At 40.5% G+C, this 26645-nt stretch overlaps 1 protein-coding gene and 10 non-coding genes across 11 annotated transcripts; 3 read left to right on the forward strand and 8 right to left on the reverse strand.

Moving 5' to 3' along the window:
• Nucleotides 1-11848: 11848 nt before the first annotated feature.
• On the reverse strand, nt 11849-19052 carry LOC115261294 (osteocalcin 2-like; the record flags this gene model as incomplete). Its single annotated transcript, XM_062842871.1, has 2 exons — nt 18529-19052; nt 11849-12148 (listed from the first exon to the last, which is right to left on the reverse strand). Coding segments are annotated over exons 1-2 (426 nt in total), but the record flags the coding sequence as incomplete, so codon positions are not given.
• On the reverse strand, nt 17333-17404 carry Trnad-guc (transfer RNA aspartic acid (anticodon GUC)). Its single transcript has one exon. It is a non-coding gene; the product is annotated as a tRNA-Asp (tRNA).
• Nucleotides 17531-17601, reverse strand: Trnag-gcc (transfer RNA glycine (anticodon GCC)). The gene has a single exon. It is a non-coding gene; the product is annotated as a tRNA-Gly (tRNA).
• A 2914-nt stretch (nt 19053-21966) lies between the features above and the next one.
• On the reverse strand, nt 21967-22038 carry Trnad-guc (transfer RNA aspartic acid (anticodon GUC)). Its single transcript has one exon. It is a non-coding gene; the product is annotated as a tRNA-Asp (tRNA).
• Nucleotides 22039-22191: 153 nt separating this feature from the next.
• Trnag-gcc (transfer RNA glycine (anticodon GCC)) lies at nt 22192-22262 on the reverse strand. Its single transcript has one exon. It is a non-coding gene; the product is annotated as a tRNA-Gly (tRNA).
• Nucleotides 22263-22822: 560 nt separating this feature from the next.
• On the forward strand, nt 22823-22894 carry Trnae-uuc (transfer RNA glutamic acid (anticodon UUC)). Its single transcript has one exon. It is a non-coding gene; the product is annotated as a tRNA-Glu (tRNA).
• Nucleotides 22895-23802: 908 nt separating this feature from the next.
• Trnad-guc (transfer RNA aspartic acid (anticodon GUC)) lies at nt 23803-23874 on the reverse strand. Its single transcript has one exon. It is a non-coding gene; the product is annotated as a tRNA-Asp (tRNA).
• A 102-nt stretch (nt 23875-23976) lies between these two features.
• On the reverse strand, nt 23977-24047 carry Trnag-gcc (transfer RNA glycine (anticodon GCC)). The gene has a single exon. It is a non-coding gene; the product is annotated as a tRNA-Gly (tRNA).
• Nucleotides 24048-24931: 884 nt separating this feature from the next.
• On the forward strand, nt 24932-25002 carry Trnag-gcc (transfer RNA glycine (anticodon GCC)). The gene has a single exon. It is a non-coding gene; the product is annotated as a tRNA-Gly (tRNA).
• A 372-nt stretch (nt 25003-25374) lies between these two features.
• Trnad-guc (transfer RNA aspartic acid (anticodon GUC)) lies at nt 25375-25446 on the forward strand. Its single transcript has one exon. It is a non-coding gene; the product is annotated as a tRNA-Asp (tRNA).
• A 361-nt stretch (nt 25447-25807) lies between these two features.
• Nucleotides 25808-25879, reverse strand: Trnae-uuc (transfer RNA glutamic acid (anticodon UUC)). Its single transcript has one exon. It is a non-coding gene; the product is annotated as a tRNA-Glu (tRNA).
• Nucleotides 25880-26645: the final 766 nt, after the last annotated feature.

The following is a 26645-nucleotide window of genomic DNA, read 5'->3' on the forward strand; positions in this document are numbered from 1 at the left end:
TGTGTCGCAAGACAGGGTTCAGAAAAAAAAATCCCGAATCGACCAAAAAGTCTCGAAATGTCTTCTAGAGTTCTTGTTTTGCAAATTCATGAATGACCAGGAGAAGACAGTCTAAAATCACATGAAGACGTCAAGAAAAGTCTTGGACGTATTCCCGGGAAACTCCTACGAGAATCCCTGACCCTATATTTGTTCTGAAAAAAACACAAATAGTCCACTTCCCCAGGGGAATCGAGTTGCTTATGTACCTCTGGCAGTGACCAATATGACCAAATTGTTCTGTTTTGCAAAATCATGAAGTTTGATGTCGCACGAGGTTCTCGAAGAACCTCTAATAATGGTCTATAAGTCCAAAATTCTCGAAACAAGGGTTCTTGTTTTACAAAATCTTGAAGTGATATGTCGCAGGAACGTTTTCAGAAGAAAAAAACACTGGTCAGGGGAAACCACGTTCCGGAGAGAGTACCTCTGTTAGTTGCCTATATGTCCAGAAAGTCTGGAAATATCTCCCAAAGTTCTTATTTTGCAAAATCATGAAGAAATGATATGTCGCAAAATAGGGTCCTGAAAAAAAATCATGAACTGGGGCCTGTAGCATAATGAAAATTTTACTAATGATATTAGTCTTGTAGCTTGTAGTTTGTGATTTCCTGTTGCATAAAAATTCTGCAAGTACAAGTTACAAGTCTAATACTACAAGTCGGTTGGACTAATATTATTAGTAGAATTTACCAGTGTCTGTTGCATAAACAAACTACAAGTATAAAGTATTAGCTATGACTTGTACTTTCGATTACAAGTCGCAAAGGTCTTGTAAACAATTTTACAAGTTAATTTTAATTATTGCAGAAGTCATATTTCATTTGAAATATATTGATTTACCATTTTGAAACTCATTGAGAGATAATTGCGTTGATGTGCACGTCATTTCGTATACAAAATATCATTTCTGCTAAGTTGCTCAAGTTCTCCAAAGTATCTACAATACCCATCTTTGATTTATGTATTATCACAGACCATGTTATGGTTACTGCGTCACTGCATCAAATCGAAGGTGCAACTTGAAGCACACGTGAAGTTGCATATGCGAAATACATTTGAATCAATTGTTTTTATTGTGCATAATTGAGCTAATTAAAAGCTACAATATGCACTGATCCGAATCGAGTGGATACATATAAAAGTAGGTAAAAGCCTAGGGGAAAGACACTGCAAACGAGAGTAACTCTGAGAAATTGTGAATAACTCTTTGTACCTGTGATCGACGAATTTTGTTGAAAAACATCCATAAAACTGCAAGCAAAGCGAGATATCGGGCAATATTGTTTTGATTTTGTGATAAGTCAGGCAACATCCATATAAAAACGGGAGTAATCAGGAGGAATTCTGAGCAACTCTGTGACGGAAAATGTACCCTCCAGCAAGCACAGTGTCTTGCCTCAAGGTAAAAGCTCAATTATCGCATCCTAGGTCACTTCGGATTTAAACAAGAAGTATGATACCTGTTGCTAAATCTTTATCCATTGTTTTTCAATTGAATCTTTGGGACATTTTATTAAAAATCTCGATACTTTGTTCAGCATATTCACTAATGCTGTTCCATGTTTTGTGTATGTATATTTGTCATTTATATGTTTATTGTTTTTGACGCTTTAGTCGTTTATTTGTCTATGAAAATGCCATAATAAAACAACTTGTAATAATCTATAATAGTAAATTTAAAAAAAAATGTGTTACTTTATTTTGGTAATTGAAATACCATACATAATAAAAAAATATTTCGTTAGAGCGGCCAAAAATGATCCAAATAGCACATGCTTTTCTTCATGTATCGTATAATGCCTATGATCGCATAACTGTCCCATATGAATAAGAAACCCAGCAAATATGGGACTGATATGCGATCATAGGCAGTATAGAGATTGCAAAACTTCCGAATCTATGAAATTATTTTTAACGAACATTCTGTTAACTTTTTTTTCATTTCTCTTCCGGATGCTTTTCGAAAAAAATGCAGGAAATAAACAAACAACAACTGCCATTTCAAATTAATAGTGAACTGTCGGATGAATTTTGACAGGTAAATGAACCAAAACAACTTGTATTTTCATGGTCACCAATATTACAAGTGCTAATAATATTAGTGGAAAATCGAGCCTTTATGCAACACAAATTATTAGCACTTGTAATATTAGTACTTGTAACTTGTAGCTTGTAGCTAATATTATTAGCCCGATTATGCTACAGGGCCCTGGTCATTTCCCTGGGGGCACTAGGCTCCCGGAATTCCTCCAGTAGTGAGCAATATGTTCAAAAAGTCTCGAAATATCTTCAAGAGTTCTTGTTTTGCAAAATAATGAAGAGTGATACCTCGCAAGACAGTATTCAGAAAATAAATCACAACCTGACCACTTCCTCGGGGGCAACAGGTTCCCGCTAGTGGCCAATATGTCCAGAATGTCTCGAAATGCATTCTAGAGTTTTTGTTTTGCAAAATCATGAAGAATGATATGTCGCAAGGGCACGGTAAAGGCTGGGTATGCTGCGCAATTCAGATCCCATTGTGATCCACTAGCCTCCCCAGCAACTCCTATCCCTACCTCCACGCGGTACCGGCCGGACACTATGAGCAACCTTAGGGAATATCGGGTAACCAACCCCGGTGGGAACTTTGGTCGTAGGCTGACAGGGAAGGGGGGGTTTGCTTCGGCAAACCTGAGCGTCTGTTCTCCAGGAGGAGCGGCTCACAACAGCGTCTGATCCCCATGTTAGGGGCGGCTGATCTACGTCCGAGTGCCAGGGAAGGACTCTAAGCTCAACTGTGCAATATGGTCCTCCGGAAAGTAGGGGGTTGGTGTCAGGCCCTACGAGCCAGCCGTAAAAAAACCATTGTAACGGAAAATCAGCAACAAAATAATACGAACCGAGACCAACGGCAACGACCTAGCGAACAAAAGGACCTGCGATTGGAAACTCGGTACGTGGAACTGCCGATCTCTCAACTTCATTGGGAGCACCCGCATACTCGCCGATCTACTGAAGGACCGCGGGTTTGGCATCGTAGCGGTGCAGGAGGTGTGTTGGACAGGATCCATGGTGCGAACGTTTAGAGGTAATTAAACCATCTACCAGAGCTGCGGCAACACACGTGAGCTGGGAACAGCTTTTATAGTGATGGGTGACATGCAGAGGCGCGTGATCGGTTGGTGGCCGATCGACGAAAGAATGTGCAGGTTGAGGATCAAGGGCCGATTCTTCAACATTAGCATAATAAACGTGCACAGCCCTCATTCAAGAAGCACTGATGATGACAAAGACGCATTTTACGCGCAGCTCGAACGCGAGTACGACCGCTGCCCAAACCACGACGTCAAGATCATCATAGGGGATCTAAACGCTCAGGTAGGCCAGGAGGAGGAATTCAGACCGACGATTGGAAAGTTCAGCGCCCACCAGCTGACGAACGAAAATGGCCTACGCCTCATCGATTTCGCCGCCTCCAAGAACATGGCCATTCGTAGCACCTTCTTCCAGCACAGCCTCCCGTATCGTTACACCTGGAGATCACCACAACAAACGGAATCGCAAATCGACCACGTTCTGATTGATGGACGGCACTTCTCCGACATTATCGACGTCAGGACCTATCGTGGCGCTAATATCGACTCCGATCACTACCTGGTGATGGTTAAACTGCGCCCAAAACTCTCCGTTATTAACAACGTACATTACCGGCGGCCGCCCCGGTACGATCTAGAGCGACTGAAGCAACCGAATGTCGCCACCGCATACGCGCAGAATCTCGAGGCAGCGTTGCCGGACGAGGGTGTGCTCGATGTGGCCCCTCTAGAGGACTGCTGGAGTACAATCAAAGCAGCCATCAACAACGCAGCTGAGAGCACTATCGGGTACGTAGAACGGAGTCGACGAAACGATTGGTTCGACGAGGAGTGCAGAGCGGTTCTGGAGGAGAAGGATGCAGCGCGGGCGGTAATGCTGCAGCATGGAACCCGACAGAATGTGGAGCGATACAGACAGAAGCGGAAGAAGCAGACCCGTCTCTTCCGGGAGAAAAAGCGCCGCCTGGAAGAAGCGGAGTGCGAGGAAATGGAACTGCTGTGCCGTTCACAGGAAACACGCAAGTTCTACCAGAAGCTCAACGCATCCCGCAAAGGCTACGTGCCGCAAGCCGAAATCTGCAGGGATAAGGACGGGAGCCTCCTGACGGACAAACGTGAGGTGATCGAAAGGTGGAAGCAGCACTTCGACGAGCACCTGAATGGCGAAGAGAATGTAGGCACGGAGGACCAAGGCAGCGGAGGAAATGACTATGTTGGTGCAGCAGAGGACGGGAACGAACCAACTCCCACGCTGAGGGAAGTTAAGGATGCCATCCACCAGCTCAAAAACAACAAAGCGGCTGGTAAGGACGGTATCGCAGCGGAACTCATCAAGATGGGCCCGGAAAAGTTGGCCACCTGTCTGCACCAGTTAGTAGTCAAGATCTGGGAAACCGAACAGCTACCGGAGGAGTGGAAGGAAGGGATAATCTGTCCCATCCACAAGAAAGGCGACAAGTTAATGTGTGAGAACTTTCGAGCGATCACCATTTTGAATGCCGCCTACAAAGTGCTATCCCAGATCATCTTCCGTCGTCTTTCACCTAAAATAAATGAGTCCGTGGAAAGTTACCAATCCGGTTTCATCGACGGCCGGTCGACAACGGACCAGATCTTCACCGTGCGGCAAATCCTCCAGAAATGCCGTGAATACCAGGTCCCAACGCATCACGCATCATGTTCATCGACTTCAAAGCGGCAAACGACAGTATCGACCGCACAGAACTATGGAAAATCATGGACGAGAACAGCTTTCCCGGGAAGCTTACCAGACTGATAAGAGCAACGATGGACGGTATGCAAAACAGCGTAAGGATTTCGAGTGAACCATCCAGTTCATTCGAATCTCGATGAAGACTACGCAAGGCGATGGACTTTACTGCCTACTATTCAACATCGCCCTGGAAGGTGTTATGCGACGAGCCAACACAAGAATCCTGTAGAAATTTGTGGAGGAATCCCTGGAGGAACCCTGGAGGAATTCCAAGAGGGATCCCTGGAGGAGTTCCTGAAGGTACCCTGGAGGAATTCCTAAAAGAATCCTGTAGAAATACCTGAAGGAATCCGTGAAGGAAATCTTGGTAGATCCGTGGAGGAATTCCTGGAGGAATCCCTGGAGAAATTTCTAGAGGGATCCCTGGAGAAACTTCTGGAGTAATCCCTGGAGAAATTCTTGGAGGAATCCCTGGAGAAATTCCTCAAGAAATCTTTGGAAGAATTCCTGGACAAATCCCAGGAGAAATCCCGGGAGGAACCCTTGAGGAATTCCTGGAGCAATCCCTGGAGCAATCCCTAAAGGATCCCTGAAAGAATTCCTACAAGAATCCTGTAGGAATACCTGGAGGAATCCCTGGATGAATTCTTGGTGGATCCGTGGAGAAATTCCTGGAGGAATCCCTGGAGAAATTCCTGGAGGAATTCCTGGAGAAATTCCTAGAAAAATCCCTGGAGGAGTTCCTAAAGGAACCACGGAGGATTTCCTAAAAGAATACTGTAGGAATACCTAGATAAATCCCTGGAGGAATTCTTGGTGGATCCGTGGAGAAATTCCTGGAGGAATCCCTGGAGAAATTCTTGGAGGAATCCATGGAGAAATTCCTGGAGAAATTCCTGGAGCAATTCTTGGAGGTTTTAGGAAGATTTTTTGTAGGAACCCCTAGAGACTCCTTCAGCGAATAGTATCAGATGCATTGCAAAAACTTTCACAGATTATTGTGCGATTTAAATCAGATCCTCAAAAACACCAAACCTTCATTGCTCTTTTACAAAGTATGCTTCATGGCACCAAAGCATCAATTATAAAAGCCGTTCTCCCTATTTTGCCCTGCAAGTAATCGCTTTATTCACGAATCGCCCCTTAACCGACACAACCAATATCGGATTTTAATTAAATTACATTTAAAATTGTTTACGAATCCAATATCCAGCTCGAACACGTGCCCCGGCTCATCGGCCTTTCAATTTGGTCGGATCGGAAGGAACAACGCAGCGATATACATACCAAACAGCAGACGGTTCCGGGATTTTTATGAATCCCATCGTTTCTCACGCCTTCTATTAATCCGCCCTCACCAGGGCAGAAACGTCATGCCTTCAAATGTAATTACCCAGTCCCTTCCGCGCACGGAGGGCTCCTAGAACGGTCGCCATATTAGGTTTGCTGGAACAAAAGTTAGAAGAAATTTAATAAATTCTTCGCGCGCACCTTGCTGCCAAAACTTCGGTGGCGACGGAATGGCATGGGGGGCGTGATGGCAACACGCACAAAAGGAAGGGATTACACGTCACCCGCTTTGACAGATTGGTTTGACACGTCGTCTTCGTCTTTGTCGTGTCTTCTTGTTGTTTCACGGAGAGAAAAGAATTTTTGATGGAAATTTCGGGTTCAGAATGACGACGGCACGAAGACCGGAAGGTTGGACGAATGGGGTGCTGAGGTAGACAAACAAACAGGCAATTACGTAACAATCAACGGTGACAGTGGTTAATGTTTCCGAAATCTAATTAGAATGACGGCTGGCTGTCTGTCTGTCTCCGGACGATGATGTTCTTCGGATGAATGGTTATGCTTGATGATGTTTGAGAAAAACATGGAAAAAATGGACATTTGCTGTTTGAGTGGGGGCGAAGAAATGCAAATTTTTATGTTATTTATTAAATCATCAGCATACAGATTGAATCATATTATTGAATTAAATAACAGGGATTCCTCCAGGCGTGATTCCGAGAATCTCTCAAGCGAGATTCCGAGAATCTCTCAGGCGAGATTCCGAGAATCACTCGAGCGAGATTCCGAGAATCACTCGAGCGAGATTCCGAGAATCTCTCAAGCGAGATTCCGAGAATCTCTCAAGCGAGATTCCGAGAATCTCTCAAGCGAGATTCCGAGAATCTCTCAAGCGAGATTCCGAGAATCTCTCAAGCGAGATTCCGAAAATCTCTCGAGCGAGATTCCGAAAATCTTTCGAGTGTGATCCCGAGAATCTCTCAAGCGAGATTCCGAAAATCTCTCGAGCGAGATTTCGAGAATCTCTCAAACGAGATTCCGAAAATCTCTCCGACGAGATTCCGAGAATCTCTCAAGCGAGATTCCGAGAATCTCTCAAGCGAGATTCCGAGAATCTCTCAAGCGAGATTCCGAGAATCTCTCAAGCGAGATTCCGAGAATCTCTCAAGCGAGATTCCGAGAATCTCTCTGGCGAGATTCCGACAATCTCTCGAGCGAGATTCCGACAACCTCTCGAGCGAGATTCCGAGAATCTCCCGAGCGAGATTCCGAGAATCTCCCGAGCGAGATTCCGAGAATCTCCCGAGCGAGATTCCGAGAATCTCCCGAGCGAGATTCCGAGAATCTCCCGAGCGAGATTCCGAGAATCTTTCGAGCGAGATTCCGAAAATCTCCCCAGCGAGATTCCGAGAATCTCTCAAGCGAGATTCCGAGAATCTCGAGCGATTTCTCCAGGAATTTCTTCAGGGATTCCTCCAGGAATTTCTCCAGGAATTCCTCTCGGAATTTCGCCAGCGATTCCTCCAGGAGTTTCTCCTGGAATTCCTCCAAGATTGCATCCAGGGTTTCCTCCAGGAATTTCACCAGGGATTCCTCCAGGAATTTCACCAGGGATTCTTCCAGAAATTTCTCCAGGGATTCCTCCAGGAATTCCTCCAAGATTTCTACCAGGGCTTCCTCCAGGAATTCCTTCAGATATTCCTCCAGGAATTGCTCCAGGGATTCTTCCTAGAATTCCTCCAGGGATTCCTCCAGGAACTGCTCCAGGGGTTTCTTCAGGGATTCATCCAGGAATTCCTTCAGGGATTCATCCAGAGATTCCTGCAGGAATTCTTCCAGGAATTCCTCCAGAGATTCCTCCAGGAATTCCTCCATGGATTTCCTCATGGATTCCTCCAGGCAATCCTTCAGGGATTCCTCCAGGGATTCATCAGGGAATTGCTCCAGGGATTCCTCCAGGGATTCCTCCAGGAATTTCTCCTGGAATTCCTCCAGGGATTCCTACTGGAATTCCTCCAGGGATTGCTACAGGAATTCCTCCAGGGATTTCTCCTGGAATTTCTCCAGGGATTCCTCCAGGAATTCTTCCAGGGATTCATATAGGGATTCCTCCAGGGATTCCATCTGGTATTCCTGCGGGAGTTCCTCCAGGGATTCCTTTAGGAATTCCTCCAGGGATTTCGTCAAGAATTCCTTCAGGAATTCCTCCAGGGATTCCTCCAGGAATTCCTTCATGGGTTTCTCCAGGGATTCAATAGGGATTCCTCAAGGAATTTTCCAAGGATTCTTTCGGGAATTCCTCCAGGAATTCCTTCAAGGATTTCTCCAGGAATTTCTCCAGGGATTCCTCCAGGAATTTATCTAGGGATTCCTCCAAGGATTTCTCCAGGAATTACTCCAGGGATTCCTCCAGGAATTCCTCCAGGGATTCCTCCAGGAATTGTTCCAGGGATTCCTCCAGGAATTCCTCCAGGGATTCCTCCAGGGATTCCTCCAGGAATTCCTCCAGGGATTTCTCCAGGAAGTCCTACAGAAATTCATCTAGGAATTCCTCCAGGAATTCGTCCAGGAGTTCCTGCAGGAATTCCTCCTGGAATTCCTCCAGGGATTCCTCCTGGAATTCCTCCAGGAATTCCTCCTGGAATTCCTCCAGAGATTCCTCCCGGAATTCCTCCAGGGATTCCTCCAGGATGTCTTCCAGGAATTCCTCCAGGGATTCCTCCAGGCATTCCTCCAGGGATTCCTCCAGGTATTCCTCCAGGAATTCCTCCAGGGATTCCTCCAGCAATTCCTCCAGGGATTCCTCCAGGGATTCATCTAGGAATTCCTCCCGGAATTCCTCCAGGGATTCCTCCCGGAATTCCTCCAGGGATTCCTCCCGGAATTCCTCCAGGGATTCCTCCCGGAATTCCTCCAGGGATTCCTCCCGGAATTCCTCCAGGGATTCCTCCCGGAATTCCTCCAGGGATTCATTCTGGAATTCCTCCAGGGATTCCTCCTGGAATTCTTCCAGGGATTCCTCCAGGAATTCCTCCAGGGATTTCGTCAGGAATTCCACCAGGAATTCCTCCAGGGATTCGCTAGGGATTGCTCCAGGAATTCCCTAGGGATTCCTCAATGAATTTCTCATGGATTCTTTCGGGAATTCCTCCAGGAATTCCTTCAAGGATTTCTCCAGGAATTCCTCCAGGGATTCTTCCAGGGATTCCTCCTGGAATTCCTCCTGGAATTCCTGCTGGAATTCCTCCTGGAATTCCTCCTGGAATTCCTCCTGGAATTCCTGCTGGAATTCCTCCTGGAATTCCTCCTGGAATTCCTCCTGGAATTCCTCCTGAAATTCCTCCTGGAATTCCTCCAGTAATTCCTTCTGGAATTCTTCCTGGAATTCCTCCAGCAATTCCTCCTGGAATTCCACCAGGAGTTCCTCATGGAATTCCTTCAGGAATTCCTCCTGGAATTCTTCCAGGAATTTCTCCTGAAGTTCCTCCAGGAATTTCTCCAGGAATTCCTCCAGCAATTCCTCCAGGAATTTTCCAGCAATTCCTCCTGGAATTCCTCCAGTAATTACTCCTGGAATTCCTCCAGGAATATCTCCTAGAATTACTCCTAGAACCTACTACCTCTACCTACTATCTAGAATTCCTCCTAAAATTCCTCCAGCAATTACTCCAGGAATTCCTTGTGGAATTCTTCCAGGAATTCCTTCAGAGATTCTCCAAGGAATTTCTACAGGATTTTTTCCAGGGATTTTCCCGGGGATTCCTCCAGGAATTCCTCCAGTGCCATCACCACAAACTTCTCACGCCCTTCTTGAAAAATCTGGAAATTATTGAAATCATTCCTGACACCATCTGTCCTTTCAGTCCACCCCTCGCACAGATAAAGGCCACTTAAGAGCTTCACAACCCAACAACACCTTTCAATATGAATTCATGGGCTTTCAGCTGGTCATGGTCATCGGAACGCGCTAGATAAAACCCCCGGATTTCATCGGTTTCCCTCAGCTTTGCCGGTCGACCGTTCGCCCAGATCCGGACCGGATCGAAATGAGATTTTACTTTCGATACCAACCCGCAGCAAATCGCATAGGACTGACGACTATAGATGCGCTCATAACATTGATTGATGGATTTTTGAATAACTGTGCGCGCGGAAGAGCGCACCAGAATGGAGTTCTTCAATAGCCCGGGCGGTAACAAGTTTCAACTTGAGGAGGCCCCTATCTGTGAACATCCACTTCGCGCGGGCCCCGGTCGTCGTTATTTCGATTTCTCGTTTTTATGCGTGGATTTTTTTCCTCTTTCGTTCGTTTCGGGATAATGGAGAGTGAATCCAGCACTCTTCAATCATACAAATAAGATCCAGATGAGGTGGAGTTTATGATGACTATAATGATGATGGCGTTGATGATGAGAGGGTATTTGGGAAGAATGGATCGACGATTTTGACCGGGCAAGAGTGCGTGAGGAGCAGACGGGCAGTTCATTGCAGGCTGCTTGCCTCGAAATTCGAGGTTAATGATGATTTCTTTTATGTAATAAGATTGGTGAGCGCATTCACTCGAAACAAAGTGCGAACATTCAAAAGCAGGCAATGATTGATCTATCTTGAACGTGAGGTTGAAGTGTGGCCGTTAGGATTTTAAAGAAGATCGGATGTGCTTTGAATGACTATGGATTAGCTTAGATAAAGAGATTCTTAGAACCATGACTTAGATAACCACGGAATCTCGCCTGAGAGATTCTGGAAATCTCGTTCGAGAAATTCTCGGAACCTCGCTCCAGAGATGGAATCTCGCTCGAGGGAGTCGTGGAATCCCTGAAGGAATCCCGGAAGAATACCTGGAGGAATTCCTGGAGGAACCCCTGGAGGAATCTCTGGAGCAATCCCTGGAGGAATCCCTGGAGGAAAACCTTGGGGAATCCCTGGAGACAATCCTAGAGAAATCCCTGAAGAAATTTCAGGAGGAATTCCTGAAGGATTGCCTGGAGGTATCCCTGTAGAAATTTCCTGGAGGAATCCCTGGAAGAATTCCTGGAGGAATTCTTGGAGAAATCCCTGGAGGAATACCTTGGGGAATCCCTGGAGACAATCCTAGAGAAATCCCTGAAGAAATTTCAGGAGGAATTCCTGAAGGATTGCCTGGAGGAATTCCTGTAGAAATTCCTGGAGGATTCCCTGGAGGAATCCCTGGAGGAACTCCTGGAGGAATCCCTGGAGAAACTCCTGGAGGAATCCCTGGAGGAACTTCTGGAGGAATCCCTGGAGGAACTCCTGGAGGAATCCCTGGAGGAACTCCTGGAGGAATCCCTGGAGCAACTCCTGTAGGATTCCCTGGAGGAACTCCTGGAGGAACGCCTGGAGGAATCCCTGAAGAAATACCTTGGGGAATTACTGGAGACAATCCTAGAGAAATCCCTGAAATAATTTCAGTAGGAATTCCTGAAGGATTGCCTGGAGGAATCCCTGTAGAAATTCCTGGAGGAATCCCTGGAGGAATCCCTGGAGGAATTCTTGGAGAAATCCCTGGAGGAATACCTTGGGGAATCCCTGGAGACAATCCTAGAGAAACCCCTGGAGGAATACCTTGGGGAATGCTGGAGACAATCCTAGAGAAATCCCTGAAGAAATTTCAGGAGGAATTCCTGATGGATTGCCTGGAGGAATCCCTGGAGGAATTCCTGGAGGAATCCCTGGAGGAATTCCTGGAGGAATCCCTGGAGGAATTCCTGGAGGAATCCCTGGAGGAATTCCTGGAGGAATCCCTGGAGGAATTCCTGGAGGAACCCCTGGAGGAATTCCTGGAGGAATCCCTAGAGGAATTACTGGAGGAATCCCTGGAGGAATCCCTGGAAGAATTCCTGGAGGAATCCCTGGAGGACTCCCTGGAGGAATTCCTGGAGGAATCCCTAGAGGAACTACTGGAGGAATCCCTGGAAGAATTACAGGAGGAATCCCTGGAGGAATTCCTGGAGGAATCCCTGGAGGAATCCCTGGAAAAACTCCTGGAGGAATCCCTGGAAGAACTTCTGAAGGAATCCCTGAAGGAATGCCTGGAGAAATCCCTGGAGGAATTCCTGGAGGAATTCCTGGAGGAATTCCTGGAGGAATCCCTAGAGGAATTCCTGGAGGAATCCCTAGAGGAATTCCTGGAGGAATCCCTGGAGGAATACCTGAAGAAATCCCTTGAGGAATCCCTGGAGGAATCCCTGGAGGAATCCCTGGAGGAATCCCTGGAGGAATCTCTGGAGGAATCCCTGGAGGAATCTCTGGAGGAATCCCTGGAGGAATCTCTGGAGGAATCCCTGGAGGAATCCCTGGAGGATTCCCTGGAGGAATCCCTGGAGGATTCCCTGGAGGAATCCCTGGAGGATTCCCTGGAGGAATCCCTGGAGGATTCCCTGGAGGAATCCCTGGAGGATTCCCTGGAGGAATCCCTGGAGGAATCCCTGGAGGAATTCCTGGAGGAATCCCTGGAGGAATTCCTGGAGGAATCCCTGGAGGAATCCTGGAGGAATCCCTGGAGGAATCCCTGGAGGAATTCCTGGAGGAATCCCTGGAGGAATTCCTGGAAGAATCCCTGGAGGAATTCCTGGAGGAATCCCTGGAGGAATTCCTGGAGGAATCCCTGGAGGAATTCCTGGAGGAATCCCTGGAGGAATTCCTGGAGGAATCCCTGGAGAAATTCCTGGAGGAATCCCTGGAGAAATTCCTAGAGGAATCCCTAGAGGAATTACTGGAGGAATCCCTGGAGGAATTCCTGGAGGAATCCCTGGAGGAATTCCTGGAGGAATCCCTGGAGGAATCCCTGGAGATATTCCTGGAGGAAACCCTGGAGAAAAATCCTGGAGGAATCCCTGGAGGAATTCCTGGAGGAATCCCTGGAGGAATTCCTGGAGGAATCCCTGGAGGAATTCCTGGAGGAATCCCTTGAGGAATTCCTGGAGGATTCTCTGGAGGAATTCCTGGAGGAATCCCTGGAGGAATCCCTGGAGGAATTCCTGGAGAAATCCCTGGAGAAATCCCTGGAGGAATTCCTGGAGGAATCCCTGGAGGAATTCCTGGAGGAAATCCTGGAGCAATTCCTAGAGGAATTCCTGGAAGAATCCCTGGAGGAATTCCTGGTCGAATTCCTGGTCGAATTCCTGGACGAATTCCTGGAGGAATCCCTGAGACTCGAACTATTCTCGGAATTTTGTTCGAGAATCTTTCTCGAGAGATTCTCGGAATCTCGCTCGAGATATTCTCGGAATCTCGTTCGAGATTTTCTCGGAATCTCGCTTGAGAGATTCTCGGAAATCATGCTCAATGCGCATGCTCTTCTCGCTTGAGAAATTCTCGGAATCTTGTTCGAGAGACTCTCGGAATCTCGCCTGAGAGTTTCTCGGAATCTTGTAGGAAAGATTGTTGGAATCTTGTAGGGTAAGAAATCAAACTTTGAACTAGTCAAATTGTAATCTTAATTTGAACCATTTCAAAATTCATTAAAAAGACGTACTTTTCAGGCAAATATTGTCCCGAAAAAGATGTTAAACAGCTTTCCGTAATATAACCTGATAACATGGACTTTAAAAGCATTGAAAAAAGCGTTTTTGTCATGGAAAACAGGCAATTGAAAAATCACTGTGATTTCACCCATTTCCCCCAAGAGAAAGCACATTTTCGGTGCACTCGTACAGCTCATGCATTGTATCACACGCAATATGTGAACACGTCAAATGAAAGCTTATTTATCGTAGAATCGACCAACCGAATAATATTTCGCATTATTTGTCATAAAATTATCTAATTTAAGTGATTCTTACTTAGAGAATGTTATCTTAAGTTGAACCATTTGTAATCTAAATTTGAACTAGTAAACGGGGATGAGCTTCTAGTGTTGGCCTGTAGATTGCGCTAGTGGTTGCTTTGTTTACTCTTGGGGGATGAAAAAATCCAAATTTAGTTTCCAAATTCCTAAAGAATTTCGAACATTCTGAGTTGAGATTCCACTGCCTAATGGGAAATAGGTATGATAATTAGCAGATTCATGTGATTTTTCATTGTTTTGCATGGAATTGACTGTTTTGTGAGTTGCTCGAGCTGCTGCCGCCAGTAGTTCAAATTAAGATTAAAATTGGTTCAAATTATGATTACGATGGTTCAAATTAAGATTAAAATCATTGTTGATGAAAAATCAAATATTTCAATGAAATTCGGTGCAAATACAAACTTTTTACCATTTAACAGAAAGCTTATACCCGTGGCTTTCATGTACATACGATTTTGCCGTAGTAAATTATTTTCATGTGGGAGAAAAAATCACTTAAAATTTGCACTGCTTCAGAAAGCCTCAATTTGGTTCAAATTTTGATTACCTACCCTAGGAGAGATTCTCGGAATCTAGTCTGAAACTAAACAATACTAAACTAAACTAAACTAAACTAAACTAAACTAAACTAAACTAAACTAAACTAAACTAAACTAAACTAAACTAAACTAAACTAAACTAAACTAAACTAAACTAAACTAAACTAAACTAAACTAAACTAAACTAAACTAAACTAAACTAAACTAAACTAAACTAAACTAAACTAAACTAAACTAAACTAAACTAAACTAAACTAAACTAAACTAAACTAAACTAAACTAAACTAAACTAAACTAAACTAAACTAAACTAAACTAAACTAAACTAAACTAAACTAAACTAAACTAAACTAAACTAAACTAAACTAAACTAAACTAAACTAAACTAAACTAAACTAAACTAAACTAAACTAAACTAAACTAAACTAAACTAAACTAAACTAAACTAAACTAAACTAAACTAAACTAAACTAAACTAAACTAAACTAAACTAAACTAAACTAAACTAAACTAAACTAAACTAAACTAAACTAAACTAAACTAAACTAAACTAAACTAAACTAAACTAAACTAAACTAAACTAAACTAAACTAAACTAAACTAAACTAAACTAAACTAAACTAAACTAAACTAAACTAAACTAAACTAAACTAAACTAAACTAAACTAAACTAAACTAAACTAAACTAAACTAAACTAAACTAAACTAAACTAAACTAAACTAAACTAAACTAAACTAAACTAAACTAAACTAAACTAAACTAAACTAAACTAAACTAAACTAAACTAAACTAAACTAAACTAAACTAAACTAAACTAAACTAAACTAAACTAAACTAAACTAAACTAAACTAAACTAAACTAAACTAAACTAAACTAAACTAAACTAAACTAAACTAAACTAAACTAAACTAAACTAAACTAAACTAAACTAAACTAAACTAAACTAAACTAAACTAAACTAAACTAAACTAAACTAAACTAAACTAAACTAAACTAAACTAAACTAAACTAAACTAAACTAAACTAAACTAAACTAAACTAAACTAAACTAAACTAAACTAAACTAAACTAAACTAAACTAAACTAAACTAAACTAAACTAAACTAAACTAAACTAAACTAAACTAAACTAAACTAAACTAAACTAAACTAAACTAAACTAAACTAAACTAAACTAAACTAAACTAAACTAAACTAAACTAAACTAAACTAAACTAAACTAAACTAAACTAAACTAAACTAAACTAAACTAAACTAAACTAAACTAAACTAAACTAAACTAAACTAAACTAAACTAAACTAAACTAAACTAAACTAAACTAAACTAAACTAAACTAAACTAAACTAAACTAAACTAAACTAAACTAAACTAAACTAAACTAAACTAAACTAAACTAAACTAAACTAAACTAAACTAAACTAAACTAAACTAAACTAAACTAAACTAAACTAAACTAAACTAAACTAAACTAAACTAAACTAAACTAAACTAAACTAAACTAAACTAAACTAAACTAAACTAAACTAAACTAAACTAAACTAAACTAAACTAAACTAAACTAAACTAAACTAAACTAAACTAAACTAAACTAAACTAAACTAAACTAAACTAAACTAAACTAAACTAAACTAAACTAAACTAAACTAAACTAAACTAAACTAAACTAAACTAAACTAAACTAAACTAAACTAAACTAAACTAAACTAAACTAAACTAAACTAAACTAAACTAAACTAAACTAAACTAAACTAAACTAAACTAAACTAAACTAAACTAAACTAAACTAAACTAAACTAAACTAAACTAAACTAAACTAAACTAAACTAAACTAAACTAAACTAAACTAAACTAAACTAAACTAAACTAAACTAAACTAAACTAAACTAAACTAAACTAAACTAAACTAAACTAAACTAAACTAAACTAAACTAAACTAAACTAAACTAAACTAAACTAAACTAAACTAAACTAAACTAAACTAAACTAAACTAAACTAAACTAAACTAAACTAAACTAAACTAAACTAAACTAAACTAAACTAAACTAAACTAAACTAAACTAAACTAAACTAAACTAAACTAAACTAAACTAAACTAAACTAAACTAAACTAAACTAAACTAAACTAAACTAAACTAAACTAAACTAAACTAAACTAAACTAAACTAAACTAAACTAAACTAAACTAAACTAAACTAAACTAAACTAAACTAAACTAAACTAAACTAAACTAAACTAAACTAAACTAAACTAAACTAAACTAAACTAAACTAAACTAAACTAAACTAAACTAAACTAAACTAAACTAAACTAAACTAAACTAAACTAAACTAAACTAAACTAAACTAAGCTAAACTATACTAAACTAAACTAAACTAAACTAAACCAACGCGTACCTCGAAGTACCTCGTTACACCACGTGACACCATGCAAGCGCATCACACCCCGAACCGGGTGGGAAAATCGACCCACTTGGCCGCGGAGATGGACCGCAGCGGCGCTCCAACCAAACCTTTCAAGTCGAGTATGAGTGAGCGCTTCCACTATAGACATCAAGTGGATTCGTTTCAATGTACCTACCTATAGGATAGCAGGAAAAAAAGTGCGCCACTCGAGACGTTTGGACAACACTAGCGCTGGTTTGGTTTGGTGTTTGGTTTGGATAGTCAGTCGGTCGAGAGGAGCTTGGCTGATGGCCCTCGGCTCCAACTATGCAAGCGCCCAGTTGTAATGGCCATAAAATGTGTAAATTTCTGAAAGGGAAACCCACGCTGGCGCCAGCTTGGTGTGAGCTTCAAGGGTTGGCTCTTAACAACAGCTTGAAGCTCGATGGGATCGCTTTGAAAAAAAAATTGTGCCTCCCCGACGGGGAATTGAACCCCGGTCTCCCGCGTGACAGGCGGGGATACTGACCACTATACTATCGAGGACTTGTGGAAGGGAAGGAAAATAGCCATACTTAAGCAACGGTCAAGTCACAGTTTAGAAACGAAAAAATAAACTGAATCGTGAAGTAATGCTTCGACTGCATCTGCATTACCGACAAAATAGTTAGATGCATCGGCCGGGAATCGAACCCGGGCCGCCCGCGTGGCAGGCGAGCATTCTACCACTGAACCACCGATGCTTCATACAAATCCGATTGAAATCACCACATGGAATTTTATTCTTTGTAACACAAGTAGGAACGATCGTTTCCATGCTAGATCACGATCACTAGAACGAACATCACCATACCATCAAAAGCCGGCCGAATCAGATTTTGCTTCTCTACACTCTTCACATCGTTTCACAACTATGCATACCTACTCCATCAAAAATAGAACAAAATTAACCGAGCAGCACACATGCTAAGGTAGAGAGGAATACACAAGCACAGAGTAGTAGGTAGTGAGCAAACACCGGCAAAAATGTAAATCCCGGCTCGTCTCTATTCCAGTGGCTCACCGAAACCGATTACCCAGCTGAGTGGTAGATGTGCGATAAACAGAACGACAAAGAAGACGGGATAAAAGCAAGGGAATGAGAAGATGTTGGGGTAAAATGCGTCTTCTCAAAATAGAAATGGATCAGCGTTTGGATTTGAAATCAAAACATTAATTCTATTGTCTGTATGTTTGTTGGTTTGTTGCTCGTCCGTTATTTGTTCGTTCTTCGTTCGTTCGTCGTTTGTTCTTTGTTTGTTCTTTATTTGTTCTTTATTTGTTCTTCATAGATTCTTCATTTGTTCTTCGGTTATTCTTTGTTTGTTCTTTGGTTGTTTTTCGTTTGATCTTCAATTGTTCTTCATTTGTTCGTCAGTTGTTCTTCATTTGTTCTTTATTTGTTCTCTATTTGTTCGTCGGTTATTCTTCGTTTGTTATTTGTGCTTTTTTGTTCTTCGTTGGATCTTTATTTGTTCTTCATTTGTTCTTGGTTTGTTCTTCATTTGTTCTTTATTTGTTCTCTATTTGTTCGTCGGTTATTCTTCGTTTGTTATTTGTGCTTATTTGTTCTTCGGTTGTTCTTCGTTTGATCTTCGTTTGTTCTTCATTTGTACTTCGTTTGTTCTTTATTTGTTCTTCGTTTGTTCTTTGTTCATTCTTAATGCGTTCCTCGATTGTTCTTCTTTTGTTATTTGTTTGATCTCCGTTTGCTCTTCATAAGTCCTTCGTTCGATCTGCCTTTGTTCTTCGTTCATTCTTCACTTGTTCTTCGGTTATTCTTCGTTTGTTCTTTGTTTGTTGTTCGTTGAGGTTTCATTAGTCCTTCGGTTGATTTTCGGTTGTTCTTTGTTTGTTCTTCGTTTGTTCTTTATTTATTCTTCATTTGGTCGTCGGTTATTCTTCGTTTGTGCTTTGTGCTTTTTTTTCTTCGTTCGATCTTAGTTTGTTCTTCGTTTGTTCTTTATTTGTTCTTTGTTTGTTCTTTGTTCATTCTTAATGCGTTCCTCGGTTGTTCTTCATTTCTTGTTCGTTTGTTTTCCGTTTGTTCTTCATTAGTCCTTCGTTCGATCTGCGTTTGTTTTTTGTTCGTTCGTTTGTTCTTCGTTTGTTCTTTGTTTGTTGTTCGATTGGGTTTCATTAGTCCTTCGGTTGATTTTCGTTTGTTCTTTGTTTGTTCTTCGTTTGTTCTTCGGTTATTCTTCTTTTGTTCTTCGGTCTTTTTTGTTCTTCGTTCTTTTTTGTTCTTCGGTTGTTCTTCGTTTGTTCTTTATTTGTTCTTCATTTGTTCTTCATTTGTTCTTCATTTGTTCTTTATTTGTTCTTTATTTGTTCGTCGATTATTCTTCTTTTGTGTTTTGTGCTTTTTTGTTCTTCGTTTGATATGTGTTTGTTCTTCATTTGTTCTTCGTTTGTTCTTTGTTCATTCTTAATGCGTTCCTCGATTGTTCTTCATTTGTTATTTGTTTGTTTTCCGTTTGTTCTTCATTCGATCTGCGTTTGTTCTTCGTTCATTCTTCACTTGTTCTTCGGTTATTCTTCGTTTGTTCTTTGTTTGTTCTTCGTTTGTTCTTCATTTGTTCTTCTGTTATTCTTCTTTTGTTCTACGTTCTTTTTTGTTCTTCGGTTGTTCTTCGTTTGATCTTCGTGTGTTCTTTATTTGTTCTTCTTTTGTTCTTCGTTTGCTCTCCAATTGTTCTTTATTTGTTCTTTATTTGTTCGTCGGTTATTCTTCGTTTGTTCTTTGTGCTTTTTGTTCTTCGGTTGTTCTTCGTTTGATCTACGTTTTTTCATCATTTGTTCTTCGTTTGTTCTTTATTTGTTCTTCTTTTGTTCTTTGTTCATTCTTAATGCGTTCCTTGATTGTTCTTCATTTGTTATTTGTTTGATCTCCATTTGTTCTTCATTTGTCTTTCGTTCGATCAGCGTTTGTTCTTCGTTCATTCTTCACTTGTTCTTCGGTTATTCTTCGTTTGTTCTTTGTTGTTCGTTTGGGTTTCATTAGTCTTTCGGTTGATTTTCGTTTGTTCTTTGTTTGTTCTTCGTTTGTACTTCATTTGTTCTTCGGTTATTCTTCGTTTGTTCTTCGTTCTTTTTTGTTCTTCGGTTGTTTTACGTTTGATCTTCGTTTGTTCTTCATTTGTTCTTCGTTTGTTCTTTATATGTTCTTCGTTTGTTCGTCGGTTATTCTTGGTTTGTTCTTTGTGCTTTTTTGTTTTTCGGTTGTTCTTCGTTTAATCTTCGTTTGCTCTTCATTTGTTCTTCGTTTGTTCTTTGTTCATTCTTAATGCGTTCCTCGATTGTTCTTCATTTGTTATTTGTTTGTTTTCCGTTTGTTCTTTATAAGTCCTTCGTTCGATCTGCGAATGTGCTTCGTTCTTTCGTTTGTTTTCCGTTTGCTCTTCGTTTGTTCTTTGTTTGTTGTTCGTTTGGGTTTCATTAGTTCTTTGGTTGATTTCCGTTTGTTCTTTGTTTGTTCTTCGTTTGTTTTTCATTTCTTCTTCGGTTATTCTTCGTTTGATCTTCGTTTGTTCTTCGTTTGTTCTTCATTTGATCTTCGTTTGTTCTTCGTTTGTTCTTCGTTTGTTCTTTATTTGTTCTTCGTTTATTCTTCATTTGTTCTTCATTTGTTCTTTATTTGTTCTTCGTGTGTTCTTTGTTCATTCTTAATTCGTTCCTTGTTTGTTCTTCATTGGTTATTTGTTTGTTTTCCGTTTCTTCTTCATTCGATTTTCATTCGATCTGCGTTTGCTCTTTATTCGTTCTTTTGTTCTTCGTTTGCTCTTCGTATGTTCTTTGTTTGTTGTTCGTTTGGATTTCATTAGTCCTTCGGTTGTTTTCCGTTTGTTCTTTGTTTGTTCTTCGTTTGTTCTTCATTTGTTCTTCGTTTGTTCTTTATTTGTTCTTCGTGTGTTCTTTGTTCATTCTTTATTCGTTCCTTGTTTGTTCTTCATTGGTTGTTTGTTTGTTTTCCGTTTGTTCTTCATTCGATTTTCATTCGATCTGCGTTTGTTCTTCATTCGTCTTTTGTTCTTCGTTTGCTCTTCGTATGTTCTTTGTTTGTTGTTCGTTTGGGTTTCATTAGTCCTTGGGTTGTTTTCCGTTTATTCTTTGTTCGTTCTTCGTTTGTTCTTCATTTGTTCTTCATTTGTTCTTTATTTGTTCGTCGGTTATTTTTCGTTTGTTCTTTGTTCTTACTTGTACTTCGGTTGTTCTTCGTTTGATCTTAGTTTTTTCTTCATTTTTTCTTCGTTTGTTCTTAATTTGTTCCTCGTTTGTTCTTCATTTGTTTATCGTTTGATCTTCGTTTGTTCTTCATTAGTCCTTCGTTCGATCTGCGTTTGTTCTTCTTTCGTTCGTTCATTCGTTATTCCAATGGCCCACTTTATACCATCTCCCCCAACCAAACAACAAAATATCAACAACGACCGGGCTAAATTAAGCCGAGAGATAAGATTCCGGATGGCAAGCAAGCATACAAGCTCGATGTAATCCTATACCTATACTGACTGGTTCTGTTGTGTAGCCACTAGCCAGCCAGCCTCAGCCAGTCCAGTCGTTCGTTAGCACTCTTATGGGAATGTGAATGGTGGAAATGCGCGCCAAATGGCTTGGACTTGGTCTTGCTTGGTCCATTCGATCGACGTTGTTCGTATTGCTGTCATGGTTGTTCATTGGAATTCTATGGAAAAAGCTCCAAGTGTATCGATTCGGAAGAACTGATGAATTATGGATGCGGTTAAACGGTTCGAGTTTGGTTCCTTTTCTTTCCTTCCAACAGCCACTTATTGGATTAGAAAAATTGGACTTTTAATTCAGTGGAAGCTGAATCGGGTGGAACTTTTATTGCGTTTTTATCTTTTTTTTAAACTTCATTATTGCCTTTATTTCGTGTAGCACTATTTCTATTTACTGCTTATATTTTCTTAGTTATATTTTACCGTCCAGATAGTCATTCTTCAGATCTGAATTGCATTTCTTCTTTGTTTTTTTTTTTTGTTTTTTAAAAAATACTTCAATCGTTCGATTTTTCCATTACATTTAGGAACATAACAATAAATATATCACCTCTCCCCGACGGGGAATTGAACCCCGGTCTCCCGCGTGACAGGCGGGGATACTGACCACTATACTATCGAGGATTTGCGAAAATAGACGTGAAATTGCCGTACTTGAATGCAAGGCACAGATTTGGATAAAAATATTTCAATACCCTTCTGCAAGGTGCATGAAAAGTCCACAAACAAGGTCACACACTTCGAATAAAACTGCATTACCGACAAAATATATATCGTTGCATCGGCCGGGAATCGAACCCGGGCCGCCCGCGTGGCAGGCGAGCATTCTACCACTGAACCACCGATGCTTCTTGTAAATCTGTTGTTTCCTAACATTTTGGATGAACGAGGCTTAAGGACAGACTTGTTGGAATCCCAAGATGGCCGCCACAATGGCCGACTTTGGCACCTACTCACGATTTCGAAGGCACAAATCTCTTCGTAAACAAAACCAGTGCATTTGATCTTCTTATTTTAAGCTTATTGCAAGTGAGCAAGAACAGAATAATAAAATGCACTGTTGTTTGAAGCTTGCTTCTTGAAATTTGTGCGTCTGAAGTTCTCATGCACTTTTGAAGCGGGATTTCAAGACGTTTGTCCTTAATACAGCATTAATTAAAATATCTTCGATAACTTTCATTTAACTCTCTCATTTATTTTGATGACAGTAAACTTACTTATGCCGTTAGTTGAATTCTGATTTAAATATTATTTTTCCACATGTTTTATTAACCAATTTCACCACTTTTTTTTTTAATTTAGGAAATTTTACGTTACGTGCTTTTGTGTACAATTCTTTATTACATCAATAAACCTAACCTCAAAAATATTTGACAATCATTAGCTAACGTTCAATGACCTTCATGCTTCCCATATGGTCTAGTGGCTAGGATATCTGGCTTTCACCCAGAAGGCCCGGGTTCGATTCCCGGTATGGGAATGTTTTTTAAAGAATAACTTCAATACACCAACTTTTACACCTCGAAACCTAACCTCAAAATGCATGACAATTCTTTTGTCATTTTGGTGTTTCATACATATACAAAATGAAGTCTAACTAATTATTCTACTTTACCTACCTTGATCTTTCTAGATCTGACAAAAAAGGCATGTTGATGTAAGATATCGTAGTGTAATGAAGACTTTTAAGACAAGACACCCATGGAACAATAACATAAAACGAACTCACCAATTCTTGTTCATCCATTCATCTCGATCTCACCGTCGTGGATTGCGCTTAAATTAAATACACATTTCTGCAATGACAATTCTTTATTGCACCACTAGGTATCCAAAATATTTGACAATTCTCACGTCACTTGACAGATCACACGCAAGCAAGATATAGACAAAACTATAGTCTACTTTACCGACCTTGTTGCCCTCATCTATTTTGCTCATGTTACATCTTCTGTCAAGCGGCTTGAGAACTATCAATCATTCTTCACTTCATTACACCAACTAAGCTAGCCATGGAAATGTTTGACACTTCACATGTCATTTTGACAGACAACACACATGCACGAAAAAGACAAATAATATATTCTACTTTATCGATCTTGTTGCCGTCCTTTTGATGCTCATGTTACATCTGTCAAAATGACCTGAGAATTGTCAGTCGTTTTGAGGTTAGTTTGTTGGTGTAATAAAGAATTTTGGAGGTTATAGAGCACTGCATGAAATGCTCTCCTTCTCTTTCACTCTTACAGAAACTTTGTAAACAACAAGGCCAAGAAACGTCAAAATCCCATACAAAATCAAAACAATGCAGTGCCCTATGTTTCGTGGTGTAATAAAGGATGTCAATTAATGCTGACAAGCTGATTTTTAAGAACAATAAATTATGTTCTCCCCGACGGGGAATTGAACCCCGGTCTCCCGCGTGACAGGCGGGGATACTGACCACTATACTATCGAGGACCTATGTCGGAACTGGAGAAATTGTCATACTAAAAGAACTGTCCAACCTTATCTTCAATGAAAATTATGGATTAAATCTGCATTATCGACAAAATATTCCGTTGCATCGGCCGGGAATCGAACCCGGGCCGCCCGCGTGGCAGGCGAGCATTCTACCACTGAACCACCGATGCATGTATAAAGTTGTTTTTATATTATTTTTGCATTGCAATGCAAATTAACACGGTTTTACATTGTGTTTTGTTTATCTGCTGTGAAGTTAATTTTATTTCTAAAAGATCACTCTCTTTTAACATTACATCAACAAACCTAACCTTAAACATGTTTGATAATTATCAGGTTATTTGACATTGACACATCTAACATCAGCAAAAAAGATCGACATCGGTAATTTTGAGGTTAGGTTTGTTGGTGTAATAAAGAATATACTAGCTATTCCTTAGTACACCAACAAACATAACCTCAAAATGACTGACAACTCTCAGGTCATTTTAACAGATGTAACATGAGCATGAAAAGGACGGCAACAAGATCAATAAAGTACAATTCTTCATTACACCAACAAAGCTAGCCATGAAAATGTTTGACACTTCTCAGGTCATTTTGACAGACCACTCACATGCACGAAAAAGACGGGTGATATATTCTACTTTATCGATCTTGTTGCCGTCCTTTTCATGCTCATGTTACATCTGTCAAAATGATCTGTGAATTGACAGTCATTTTGAGGTTAGGTTCGTTGGTGTAATAAAGAATATACGATCCGTCTTTTTTCGTGGGGGCTGTCAAAATGACCTGAGAAGTATCAAATATTTTCATGGCTAGCTTTGTTGGTGTAATGAAGAATCCTCGGAAAACTTTGTCCAGCCTACTGCGATTTTTTGAAGTTTCAAGTCCCTAGCCAAGTCCAAGTCCCCGTTCAAAATGTATGAAAAATTTATTTTTTTGTTATATACAAATTATTATATATTTTTATTATATATTATTTATTGTATACAAATTATATAAAAAAGGCAAATAATAAGCAAAATAGTCGTAAAATAAATGTACATACGAAGCATCGGTGGTTCAGTGGTAGAATGCTCGCCTGCCACGCGGGCGGCCCGGGTTCGATTCCCGGCCGATGCATCGATATATTTTGTCGATAATGTAGAAACAATTCGTAATTTTATTTGAACAGGAGGGCAGTTCTTTTCAATTTCTTGAGGTTTGTGCTAACGTAAGAACCTCGACAATACACATAAGATGCGACGCGAGACAGGACGCAACACTTATAGTTCTTACAACAAATTAAAAGGATTTAAATTTACCTTTTAAGTCTTAACTTAAAAGGTAAATTTAAATCCTTTTAATTTGTTGTAAGAACTATAAGTCTTAACTTAAAAGGTAAATTTAAATCCTTTTAATTTGTTGTAAGAACTATAAGTGTTGTGTCCTGTCTCGCGTCGCATCTTATGGGCAGTTCTTTCTGTATGGAAATTTCCCCACTCCTGTCATATGTCCTCGATAGTATAGTGGTCAGTATCCCCGCCTGTCACGCGGGAGACCGGGGTTCAATTCCCCGTCGGGGAGAACAGGGATTATTTTGCATTCAGCTTGTTGGCATGTGAATTCTTCCAACTAAAGGCAATAATTATCATCTATCAACCACGTAAAAAACCTAACCTCAAATTTTTTGACAATTTTTTATTACACCAACGAACCTAACCTTAATATGACTGACCACTCTCAGGTTATATTGACAGATGTAACATGAGCATGAAAAGGACGGCAACAAGATCGATAAAGTAGAATATATAATCCGTCTTTGCATGTGTGTGGTCTGTCAAATCGACCTAAGAACAAACATTTTCGTGGCTAGCTTTGTTGGTGTAATGAAGAATGTTGATTGATGTAATCGGTGTAATGAAGAATAGAGCTGTACTTCAAAATATTCCCATACCGGGAATCGAACCCGGGCCTTCTGGGTGAAAGCCAGATATCCTAGCCACTAGACCATATGGGAGGATGGACAATGGCGTGTTTTACGGCAATTACACCCAATTTTCTTCTAAGGTCGATAGAATAATTAATAGAGTTTTAACCTAAATCGATGCAGGTTGATTTCAAAGTCGCAGAGTACCGTCAAACGGGGTTACTTGCAACAGCGGTGTAACTTGCAACACGATGACATACAATAAATGTGAACTATATTTTCATAATAATGAAAGCTAGTATGCTCCACCATTTCGGTTAACAAAATTATGTGTACACTCAAACCTCCATTTAGGTAAGATCCATTTAGGTAAAATCTATTTAGGTCCCTCCATTTAGGTAACGTTACCTAATTAGAATCTGATTGAGTTCACCATCATTTGTGACGTCAAACCCGACATCAACCTATCATTCACCTGTTTTTATTTTGGCCACAAAACCCAACATAGACCCAACAGTTGTTCGATGTTGGTCCAACAATGGCCCAACATACGATAAAAATTGATCCGACTTTGACCCGACATTCAATAATTTTTCCGTCTGGCGGAATTTTGCAGGGTTTTTCGTGTTTCATGTTCATTTCCAATTTTCAACTCAATTTTACCATTTTTTTGCACGCGACTTTCAAACATTGTTGAAGACAAGACTTCATACATGTTTCACCTTGATGAAAGTTGAATTCAGTTTATGAACGTTCTAAAACAATCACCAACATCTATTCTGAACCTAGATGGAGTAACATATTTCAATAAAATGCCGAAATTGACGGCTTTTATTTTGTAAATAGTTGAATAAGT

The sequence above is a fragment of the Aedes albopictus genome, chromosome 3, assembly GCF_035046485.1.
Source record: "Aedes albopictus strain Foshan chromosome 3, AalbF5, whole genome shotgun sequence".
In the NCBI taxonomy this organism is placed as follows: Eukaryota; Metazoa; Arthropoda; class Insecta; order Diptera; family Culicidae; genus Aedes; species Aedes albopictus.